At 44.6% G+C, this 12,550-nt stretch overlaps 1 protein-coding gene across 2 annotated transcripts in view; it reads left to right on the top strand.

Annotated features, from left to right (window-relative positions):
* Positions 1-12,550, top strand: part of SMOC2 (SPARC related modular calcium binding 2) — a 222,139-nt gene that overhangs the window by 63,045 nt on the left and 146,544 nt on the right. For both annotated transcript variants that reach the window (XM_015137722.3, XM_015137721.3), the window contains exon 2: positions 7,823-7,994. In XM_015137722.3, coding sequence (XP_014993208.1) covers positions 7,823-7,994 — 172 coding nt within the window. The remainder of the gene's footprint in view (positions 1-7,822; positions 7,995-12,550) is intronic.

Below are 12,550 nucleotides of genomic sequence, written 5' to 3'. Positions count from 1 at the left end.
TGAGCTCCTCCTGGTGAGTCTCCGTGCTCCTGGAAGGCACCTCCGTCAGCAGGGCTGTGCTGAGGCTGGGAAGCAAATGCCCTCCCCACATGCTGGTTTTCTTCACGGTCCTCGTCCACATGTGGGAGAGCTTGTTATTTTATCCTCACAGCTACCTCAAAGGTGACAAGGTATTATTACTCTTATTTTCAGATTAGCAAATCGAGTCTCAGAGATTGCACAGGTGGAAAAATGCAGAACCAGCATTAACTCTCCCCTGTTGGTGCAGAGCCCAGTGGCACCACCAGATTGTGCTAGGAACGTGATGCCCTCTCAGTGTCCCACAGAGGCTGCAGCGGCCAGAATCCAATGTTGATGCCCCCACACTGAGCGTCTGTGACTCAGTCTGGTGCATCAGGGAGGATCAAAAAACCGCACCACAAAATTGGTGAGATCCTGTGCAGAGTTTGTTCGTTGGCCTCATCTGTGTCGTGGTGAGGACAGCACACTCCTCAGAATCCTCTGCCGGAGGGAGGAGCCCAGCACCTCTTCGTTTTCTGTTTGAACCTTGGTCTCCTCAGGTCCTCAGGCGAGGCCAGTGCATTGATTTGAGAGGCACTGACCACCACGATGACACACGAGGCCTGCTTTCAGTGGCGTCCTTTCCGATTTCTTCCTACTGCTGGCCTTGACAATCCACGCGTATGGATTTGCCCTGGGATGCCAGCTCACACGGCTTCTCATCCAGCTTCTCTGGGTTCCTTAGATCAGCAGCCCCAACCTTTCTGGCATGAGGGACGTTCAGCAATTTTTCCATGAACCGGTGGGTGGGGAATGGTTTCCGGATGATTCAAGCGTGTTACATTTATTGTGCACTTTATTCCTATTGTTACATTGTAATATATAATGAAATAATGATGCTACTTATCATAATGTAAAATCAGTGGTAACCTTGAGCTTGTTTTCTAGCAACTAGATGGTCCCATCCGGGGGAGATGGGAGACAGTGAGAAATCATCAGGCATTAGATTCTCATAAGGACCGGCAACCTAAGACCCCTCACATGCGCAGTTCACAATACGGTTCACGCTGCTATGAGAATCTAATGGCACTGCTGATCTGACAGGAGGCGGAGCTCAGGGGGTAATGTGAGTGATGGGGAGTGGCTGTAAATACAGATGAATACAGGGTTGGGGACCTCTGCCTTAGATCATCTTTTAGGAAGCAGCAGATATCCCCCCAAATCGGCTTTGACCGATCTTCCCTCTGAGCCACTCAGGCACCTGTGTTCTTCTTTATACAGCATGGTCATCATTTGTAGATGTACATTTCTGCCTTCTGGATTTTCAGCTTCATGAGGGCAGGTGCTTCTTCAAAATCCCATCCTCCGGTAGAATGCCTTTTACAGAGAGGGGTCACTTAATAACTATTTAATATGCTCCGTTCAAGCTGGGTCTGACTTTTGAGCTAACTGGAAACATGAGGCTTTATTCTGAAAGACTGGGAGCAAGAAGGCGAAGACAATAAAATACTGAAGTTAAGGGTTTCTAAAATACATTTAAAGTGGTGCAACTAACTTCCACAGATGCCAGATGAATGAGTGAATGGAATGTCCATCTCTCAGATGCCAGATGAATGAGTGAATGAAATGTCCGTCTCTCAGATGCCAGATCTCTCAGATGCCAGATGAATGAGTGAATGAAATGTCTGTCGCTCAGATGCTGGATGAATGAGTGAATGAAATGTCCATCTCTCAGATACTGGATGAATGAGTGAATGAAATGTCCGTCTCTCAGATACTGGATGAATGAGTGAATGGAATGTCCGTCTCTCGGATGCTGGATGAATGAGTGAATGGAATGTCCGTCTCTCGGATGCCAGATCTCTCAGATGCCAGATGAATGAGTGAATGAAATGTCTGTCGCTCAGATACTGGATGAATGAGTGAATGAAATGTCCATCTCTCAGATACTGGATGAATGAGTGAATGAAATGTCCGTCTCTCAGATACTGGATGAATGAGTGAATGGAATGTCTGTCTCTCGGATGCTGGATGAATGAGTGAATGGAATGTCCGTCTCTCGGATGCCAGATCTCTCAGATGCCAGATGAATGAGTGAATGAAATGTCTGTCGCTCAGATACTGGATGAATGAGTGAATGAAATGTCCATCTCTCAGATACTGGATGAATGAGTGAATGAAATGTCCATCTCTCAGATACTGGATGAATGAGTGAATGGAATGTCCGTCTCTCGGATGCTGGATGAATGAGTGAATGAAATGTCCATCTCTCAGATACTGGATGAATGAGTGAATGAAATGTCCGTCTCTCGGATGCTGGATGAATGAGTGAATGGAATGTCCGTCTCTCGGATGCTGGATGAATGAGTGAATGAAATGTCCGTCTCTCAGATGCCAGATCTCTCAGATGCCAGATGAATGAGTGAATGAAATGTCTGTCGCTCAGATACTGGATGAATGAGTGAATGAAATGTCCATCTCTCAGATACTGGATGAATGAGTGAATGAAATGTCCGTCTCTCGGATGCTGGATGAATGAGTGAATGGAATGTCCGTCTCTCGGATACTGGATGAATGAGTGAATGGAATGTCCGTCTCTCAGATGCTGGATGAATGAGTGAATGGAATGTCTGTCTCTCGGATACTGGATGAATGAGTGAATGGAATGTCCATCTCTCAGATGCCAGATGAATGAGTGAATGAAATGTCCATCTCTCAGATGCCAGATCTCTCAGATGCCAGATGAATGAGTGAATGAAATTTCTGTCGCTCAGATGCTGGATGAATGAGTGAATGAAATGTCCATCTCTCAGATACTGGATGAATGAGTGAATGAAATGTCCGTCTCTCAGATACTGGATGAATGAGTGAATGGAATGTCTGTCTCTCGGATGCTGGATGAATGAGTGAATGGAATGTCCGTCTCTCGGATGCCAGATCGCTCAGATGCCAGATGAATGAGTGAATGAAATGTCTGTCGCTCAGATACTGGATGAATATGTGAATGAAATGTCCATCTCTCAGATACTGGATGAATGAGTGAATGGAATGTCCGTCTCTCGGATGCTGGATGAATGAGTGAATGAAATGTCCATCTCTCAGATACTGGATGAATGAGTGAATGAAATGTCCGTCTCTCAGATGCTGGATGAATGAGTGAATGGAATGTCCGTCTCTCGGATGCTGGGTGAATGAGTGAATGAAATGTCCGTCTCTCAGATGCCAGATCTCTCAGATGCCAGATGAATGAGTGAATGAAATGTCTGTCGCTCAGATACTGGATGAATGAGTGAATGAAATGTCCATCTCTCAGATACTGGATGAATGAGTGAATGAAATGTCCGTCTCTCGGATGCTGGATGAATGAGTGAATGGAATGTCCGTCTCTCGGATACTGGATGAATGAGTGAATGGAATGTCCGTCTCTCAGATGCTGGATGAATGAGTGAATGGAATGTCTGTCTCTCGGATACTGGATGAATGAGTGAATGGAATGTCCGGCTCTCGGATACTGGATGAATGAGTGAATGGAATGTCCATCTCTGGGAGAAAATGTCCCATGGAGAGTTGTGTTTTCCTTTTATATTTAAGCTTCGCATTGCGGGCTCTGAAACGGGATTTCCATATTTGCATGGAAGATTTAGGTTCTCTGTTCTAAAAGAGTAGGACCCTGTTTTCTGCACCTGAGAAAGTCCAGGCTTAAAAAATGGAGAAATGATTCTTTAAAGCAGGCTTGAGTCTGTAACCACTCTCCCACCTGTCCCCAGTGACTTTCAGAATTGTGCAGGCTCTCCAGGCACTGGGCTTTGTTGCCAGCGCTGTCCTGTCTTCTGTTCAATCTCATTTCTTCCTGTGTGCACCTCCCATTAAGAGAAAGCAAACACGTGGACACCATTTATTTTCTCTTGGCCTGTTATTTAGAAAGTGTGGGCTTTTGAGATTTTTTTTTTTTTTTGAGACAAGGTCTCACTTGCCCAGGCTGGAGTGCACTGGTGCACAGTCATAGCTCACTGCAACCTCCAATTCCCCGGGCTCAGGTGATCCTCCCACCTCAGACTCCTAAGTAGCTGGGTCCACAGGTGCACATTTATTGTGCACTTTATTTTATTACACCACCACACCTGGCTAATTTCCCCCCACGCCTGATACAGACAGAGTCTTACTGTGTGGCCCAGGCTGGTCTCAAATCCCTGGCCTCAGCAGATCCTCCTGCTTTGGCCTCCCAAAGCTCTGGGATTATAGGTGTGAGCCACTGCGCCTGGCCTTGCAAATCTTACAGCTACAGAATTATGTATTTCAGAGGCAAAACTTCCTTAATGTCTTCTCATGCCATGCATTATCTCATATAGTCAGAGAAGTATTTAATCAATATTATAAGGAGAAATTTTAAATATGTTAATATTTGAAGAGTGCTTTTACCTGTTTTGTAAATGGTTTTTGTTTTAATCTTTTTCTTCTGGCCCAAACCCAGTAATTTATTAAGAAGAAGCATAGACCATGACTTTAACCCATTGAATCTGTCTGACTGGTTTTCTAATGTGTGAGCTACTTGGTATCCACAAAGACACTTCGTGTGCCCTTCCCTCCCCCAACCCTTACACCTGGGCTCCTTGCACCTGTGCAAATAGCACTGCTTCGTGGAAATCAAAAGAAATAAAAAACCCCTGCAATTCTGAGTTTTCTTTTTAAAATAAAGTCACTCGATGTCCAATTGATTGCATTCTAAATTTAGCAAAGTACTTTTTATCTCGAATTAGTTTTAAGACTCTCAACCGAGTTCTTTTAACACATAGTGAATTCTTTGGAATAGGAATATTTATTTTTCTTGAATGGGCTGTTTGTTAATGAACACAACTTAGTTAAAAGCTTATTTTCTTACCTGCACTGTCTCCTGTGAAATTTAATTGCTATTAAACAGGAAGTAGGGGAGAAACATACACATAACCTGTGTATTCTCTTATTCCTGAGAAATCATACTTCCATTGTTCTGCACCAGTAAATTATCAAGAATTATGGTCAAATTCCAAATGCCTGGATGCTGGCCACTTTTATTTGAGAAAAAATGTCGAGGCTGTCTCTTTTCCTTTAGAGAAAATGATAATTACAGCATCTTCCTAAGTCCTCAGCATCTCCTCACTTAGGGGTTCAGGAAATACATAGAGACCACCCCTTAAACATAAAAATTAACAGGATTTAGGTTATTCCATCTTTTCCTCTACAGTAGAAGACAGCTATGAATAGGGCGGGCCCCTGTGTGAAACGAAGGCACCTGGGGCTCCTCCGAACACACGGCAGGTTCACGTTTTCTTTCTGGTTTTCCCCCCTTTCTTGGGTACAAAGCTGCGCTGCTCCGGCCAGCTGTGTGCTGCGAGAACGAGGCTGCCGAGATCCTCAAGTGCTGGGGGGCAAGGAATGACTCCGAAGCATTTTATAAGATCCAGGCAGCATCTCAGCGGGTGGAGGAACTTCCCAAGGCACAGCACCCGAAGGCCATGTCTCCCAGGAGCCGCCTGCCCCGGGGCGCCCCCCACCGCTGGAAGAGCTTGGGCAGTGCGTGTTGGTGAAGTGAAAAACGTGGCTGAGACTCATCCATGGCAGAATTCAACTGAATGTATTTGTGTGCCGGCTCTGCCCTCTTTAAGTAAAGCACACAATTTTGCAATACCCTGAAAGGCAATGATCTGTTTTCACTCGCCTCTTAGCTAAAACAAACCTGAATCGTTTCAGCAGGTGAGCTTATTCTCAGGAAAATTAGAGCATGCTGTTTGAAACGGAACAAACGTGAAAAATAGCTCGCTCTGAGATGGCAAAGGCCCCGCCACCTCCGGGTGCTGCTCACCTGTCCCTTGGCTCCAGCCTTCATCCCCAAATCTGGGCAAGGCCACTGCCAAGTAGCTTTGTGAGCTCCAAAACACACAGGCTCACCTGTTCTTAGCCACACCTGCCGCTGTCACAGTCCTCAGGTCGGGAGCTCTGAGGACCCTGCCTGGATTTCTGGTGAGGTCTGGGGCTCCCCACGGGCCATCCGGCCCCTACAGCATCTTGTGTGCCCTCCCTGGCTTTGAGTCCAGCTTCGGCTTTTGGCTAATCTCTATTTTTAGGGTTTTTTTTTAAATCACTGTGAAGGTTTAAAAAAATTGTATGTGTAACATTGGGCAAATTATTTAAAGTTGATAAATTTTCATTCAGGAAATCACAGGTTATGATTCCTTCCACTGCCCATCAAGGTCACCGTAGTTCCTGCAAAGTTTGGGTCAAGATTTATCTTCAAGATAGCACAGCACAGTTTTAAAAGAACTGAGACTTAACCCACAGTGGTGCTGACAGCTCTATGTGACAATAATATACAAGTGAGTGTAATTTCCACGGCCAGCCTTGCCGAGTTAGCTCCACTGACACAGCCCGCCTGGCGATCCACAGCACCGAGGGTTACCATGCTGATTAGCCGGGCAAAGCTAACCTTTAAACAGAGCCAGCTGAGATGCAGACTTCAAGTCAGAAAGTTTCTTAGCTTCTCAAGGAATGCACCATCCTGAGTTGGTGAATTTCTTTTTCCTCTCTCACTGGTAAAGGAGCATGCTGATGAGGGCCCCCCAGCTTCTGCTGAACCTCAACCCTATCTTCCCGCTGCTCAAACTGGAAGAGGGATTGGAGCAGCACTCTCTTTATCCCCACCAATATCGCTGGACGAACAATGCCACATAGCCCCGCTCACGTGCACACCACACCCAGAGGGCCATGTACTACCGTAGCCTATGTTCTGCCAGCCACAGCTCTGCACGCTTCTTTCTTTCTTCTAGTTAATGTATTGTCTCTGTTCTGAATCAGGGAAAACACCCCCTGGGGCAGGTGATAGTCTGGGGACCAAAGGCCTCTGACAATCCCGTTTGTCCTGGAACACAGACGCTTCCTCAGGGTCACCTTGAGCTTCCCCTTGGTGTCTGGTGTTTCGTCTGGCTGATGGAGGCCCGGACAGGACTAGTGGCCGGTCAGGAAGTGGCAGGACACTGATGACTTGTCCAAGGAAAACACGCGGGGCCAGCATGCCCAGATCAGAGGCTTCCCTGGGGTCCGGCGAGCTCTGAAGCGTGTGTCAGGCTGTAAAAGAGCAGGAGGGAGATCAGGGGCCTGGAGCTGCCGTGGGAACTGCAGGGCACACATGGCCATTAGGCGATGTCTGTGCCCTGCAGAGAGTGTTCCTGTGCCTTAGGCATTTTCAGAGAAATACACAAGCTTCCTCTGGGCCATGAGGTCACTCATTCATTCAACAAACATTTATTCAAAGAACAATAGTCCAAGTGAATGCAACCTAGTCCAGTTGAATGTAGAGTTCATCTGTATTTGGAGAATGTAGACGAAACTGTGTGGCACCATTTAAATCAGGAAGGATTCCCTCCCAGTTCCAGCCAGTGGACATTCCTGATACTTGTCACTTCCAGAAGAATGGTAATAATGTGGTGAATGTGGAGGCAAATTCGTCAGTGAATTCACAAATTAAAAGGAAAACATTGCTACTCAGACTTTTAGGGTGAGTCAGGCACACGTGCATCCCCTTCAAAGACCAACGATTCACATGTTGTTCTGTGTCAGATGGCCGATGTTGATATAGAGAACGTCCAAATTAGCTAGGCTTTTGAAACAGATAATGGCTAAAACGTTCAGACGTGCCTGTGATGCTTCTGGTAGGGGTGAGAACCGGGGGTGCGTTATCCCTCAAGCTTTTATTCCCTGACCGTGAAGTGGCCTGGGGCAGCCTTCTGTTTTCTGCTGCTCTGAAGAATGTGTCTTTAAATTTGTCTGGCTTCTTTTTTTCTCCTTTAAGTTTTTGAGAGTCGATCAAGATAAAGACAAGGATTGTAGCTTGGACTGTGCGGGTTCGCCTCAGAAACCTCTCTGCGCATCTGACGGAAGGACCTTCCTTTCCCGTTGTGAATTTCAACGTGCCAAGTGCAAAGACCCCCAGCTAGAGATTGCGTATCGAGGAAACTGCAAAGGTGAGCTACTGTTTGATCATTCATCCAAAGATGGGGACATCCGTCATCAAAATGAATGCAAACATATTTTCATACTTGATAACGTTTTACATTTACAAACTCGAGTTTATGTTGGCATTTTTTTCACAGCATGTAAGGAAGAAGAGTAATTTCTATGAATTTTAAGAGCAGAGTCTTTTTTTACTTATCTAATATTCTTTTCTTAGAATGCCTTATTCCATTGAATAAGGAAGAAATTTATCCAAATATTTCAGTTTTTTCCCCAAAGTCTTCTAAAATTATTCTCAGTAAGATTTCTTATGATTCTTTCTCATTTTTCTTTTTAGCAAGTGGGATGTGTACAATAGCATGTGTGCAGTTTTCAGTGATTTTTTGGTGTTGATTTTGTACTCTCAATTTTCAATTTTGCCAGTTTAAGAATTAGATGCAGAGTTAAGAGTCTAATGCTTAGAGCTAAAGATTGAAATGCTTCCTACATCAATGAAGGGTTTGACTCAGCAAAAGATGCTGATATTTCAGAGTTATTTTCAGAAAGAGATTTACCTTCTTTGTCATATTATCTAGGAAAAAAGACCACAGAGACTAAAAGTGCCTTTGAGATGATGTTCTGCATCATCTGGCAATTAGCTTCAACAGTCCTCTTAAATGAAACAAGACAGCAACCACACTGCAAACCAGCACTATGAGTGCCGTATCTAGACCCATGCTTACCCAGGTGTTGAATAAGCTTGTTCTTCCTTTCATAATGCAATATAATACCAGGTAAACAGATTTCAGTTACTTTTGCAGACGACAAAGGCAGAATTTTGCCATGTTCTTTAGGCCTGAGAGTTCTTCCTACTGATGTTACGAAGACATTCCTGTACACAGTCACAAGGATGTTTCACTCAATGCCAGACCGTATGTCCAACAGTGGTCCCATAACGTTATAATGGAGCAGATGTAGAGACCTGTTGGATGGCACTTGATATTGGCATTGAGATCAAGTAGGGGAAATAACTGATGTTCAGTAATGATGCCGGGACATTCTGTTTTCCATATGGAAAGATAGGTATATCAATGAAGATGTATATATCACCTAAGTGTGTGTAAGTATACTCTATGATGTTCACACAATGATGAACTTGCCTAAAGGTGTATATTAGTTTGTTCTTACACTGCTAATAAAGACATACCCAAGACTGGGATGTTTATAAGGAAAGGGGTTTAATGGACTCATAGTTCTGCACAGCTGGGGAGGCCTCAGGAAACTTACAATCATGGTGGAAGGGGAAGCAAACATGTCCTTCTTCACATGATGGTAGGAAGGAGAAGTGCCGAGCAAAAGAGGGAAGCCCCGTATAAAACCGTCAGATCTCGTGAGAACTCACTATCATGAGAACAGCATGTGGGAAGCCACCATGGGGGTTAAATTACCTCCCACCAGGTCCCTCCCATGACACGTGGGGAACTACAATTCAAGGTGAGATTTGGGTGGGGACACAGCCAAACCATATCAAGGTGATTTCTCAGAATTTATCCCTGTTATTAAGAAACACGTGACTTTACCCAGATTTAGTACTCTGAAAACAAGGAACAGCATGAACTACCTCTGGAGCCCCGGTCTTTGCCCGGTGGCAAACCCAATCCCTGTGCATTTATCCGCCTGCAGTGTGCACAGACTCCTGATTTAAAGGTCAGACTCCTCTCCACATGCACCTGTGGCTTTGCCCATGACAAATGGCTATTCATTATCAAGGATTTTTTTTTTCTTCTGAAATTACAGTTTGTTCAAAGTCAGAGTAGTTCAGGACGCAGCATTTAAAGGCTACACAAATGCCAGGTATGGGGCACGGTAGGTAGGCAGGTAGATTCTCCAGTAAGAGTCCCTGGGAAGATGATTTTATTATACATCTGAGGGCACAAGAGAGAATGGTGCTGTGGAGCTTAAAGTCCCATTCTGGTTTTGCGGTCAGATGCTCTTTCTAAAGTGTTTATCACATAATGGTGTTATCCTCCCCTCATGCTGGGGGAGTCATGAAGACCCCGGAGCAAAAGCCCACTCAGAGAGTCCTATGAGGACCGACAGGAGGGCCTGAGAGGGAAGTAGGTGGAGCCAGGCTGGCAGGGCTGAGTGCTGGATCCCGGAATTTTCGTGACTATGGAAAATGGAAAGACACAAGAAGTCGTGGACAGAACAGGGATGCATGAAAATTGCCATTCTGCATGGTGCATGCTTCCCTGAGCTCACCAAGCTGCCCCATCCCAGCACCCACCTTGGGCCTTTGTCCAGGTGTGCCAGGCCCCAGTGTCACCAGCACAACTGCAGTGAGTCTTGCTGTGCTGAAACCCTGGCGTGCTTTAGAAAGGACCACAAATGGAGGGGTGAGCTACTTTCAAAGGGGAAATGGAACTTTAATTCACTCATTAACCTCAATATGCTACTGAGATTGCAAGGAACAAAATGCAGTAAAAAAGTATTTGATTTATACTTTAAATAAATGAAGTGCAGTGGCAGTATCATAGCCGGATCCCAAACACAAAGTTTAAAGATGCTGACGTGAACTTAGTGGGACAGGTGTAGCAAGCACCACAGCAAATGGCCTGGGCTTGTCGTGGGCCAGCTCATGGAACCCACCCCAGGCCTCAGGATCCATTTCAGAAAGCTGGGCTCTGGAAGCAGCTCATGGGGACTCTGGAAAACCACTTTCTATGGCCTGAGGTAATGCCAGCCCCTTCTAGAAACAGCTAATAGCTGGAGAGTATACCTGCCCACTGAGGAACTGACTCCATCTAACTTTAGCCCAAATAGAAAATAACAACACTTGGAAAATGTGTGAAAGAGAAAGAACTATATATATGTATATATACACACACACATATATATATTTTACTGTAGTAGAAAAAATAGTTTAAAGTTATTTAAAATACAGATGTGAAATATCTTTCTGTGAAAAAGTCCACAAAAATAAAGATAACATGATTAAAATTGAAAGCATTTGACATTCTTTCACTGAATTGTATACTTGTATGCACTATCTACATTAAAACACACGTTGAAACTTTGACTATAGCAGCAGCAATAGCTGCTCCAGCTTTCTTTGTGGTGTAGGGAAAATAGAATATACCATTTAAAGTAAATGATGTTCTGTAAATGACTGATTTATTTTTTTCCCTAAGCATCCCTTCTTATCTCAAGGAAAAGGAAAATAATTTGTTGAATCTAATGTACCTGAAGTTCTATAGTTCTATATCACTATTTTGTCCTTATACGCTTTTTTTTTTTTCCTCAGGAGACATTTAGGTTTCAGTAAACTGTACATTATTTTAGTTTTAATTCCCTTGGTGAAAACTTGGATGAAATATCTTCGATTCATTTAATGGGAGACACAGACACACACAAATACACACACACATACATACACACATACACACTCACATAAACACACACACAAACTCTTAGTTTATTCAAGTGGACCACTGACATTTCCTGAGCAGCTTGGTTCTATGTGATTCTAAAATTTTATGATCAATTTGCTTCAACCTGATTCTTTTAATAAGTCCTGACATTTACTTGATATTGACACATTTGGTAAATTGGCATTTTCTTCTTACTGAATGATTCCTCGAAGAGCACTGGGGTTGAGAGTGAGTCCACACTGTTCTTCATCAGATAACCTCTCAGGGAGCTTGTCTCTTCATTTGATTCAGTCCAGCACTGGGTTCCCCAGAACTCAGGGACTCTAAGAATCTTTGTCCCTGGCAGCATCCTCCAGATGGGAACTGGCTGGCCTGCTTCTAGCACTGGAAACAGTTTCATGTGAGATTTTCAATAGGATCCCGGACGCTCCCAACACCCAGGCTGTCTTCAGACCCTGGGGCCCTATGGGGCGGCAGGACACCTCTCTCCACACAAGGGCCAGCCATGGGGCACACAGTGGTGTGCACAGGGCGCCCTCATGGGCGTTCTCCAGAGCCTGGTGGTGCCTACTTTGTGGGGTCATAAGCATAGGACCCCAAAGTGCTGCTTCCCTAGCCTGCCCCAACACTGCAAATTTGTTTACCCTGCATCTGAGAAAGAACAAGTCAGTCTGTTTCTTTGGAGATCAGCTACTCTTTTAAGAAGCATCTTTCAGACTCAAGGACACATGCCCACCAAGAACAGTGCGCCTGCTTCCACGTTTTGCTTCCTTGCACCACCAATGCTCTACTGCTAGAAGTCTTGCTTCGTTGGCTAGGAAGGACAGTGGTACCTTGGACAACTGTCCAGGGATAACATGATTTCCAGCATGCTTCACCCATGAAACCACATGGCCATAGGTTATGGAAAGTCAGCGTGGAGCCAGGTACATGGCTTGAAGGAAGCATATTCTTCTCTCCTTTGTGTCTGACCGATGTGTGTAAGATTCACACTGGAGAGACTCAGATGTGATTTGATGCCTTGGCTGTAGTTATAAATCTCAGTTATCTGTGCTGAGAAAAGAGAAACAATTTAAGAATAAATTTAAATATCAGATGATGTACTCATCACAGAAGATTTTAGAAGTGATTACCTATAAAGTCTCAGCTTGTGGAAA

This window comes from Macaca mulatta, chromosome 4 (genome assembly GCF_049350105.2).
Source record: "Macaca mulatta isolate MMU2019108-1 chromosome 4, T2T-MMU8v2.0, whole genome shotgun sequence".
NCBI lineage: Eukaryota > Metazoa > Chordata > Mammalia > Primates > Cercopithecidae > Macaca > Macaca mulatta.
The sequence above is the reverse complement of the archived record's forward strand: the minus strand, read 5'-3'. Positions and strand labels throughout refer to the sequence as shown.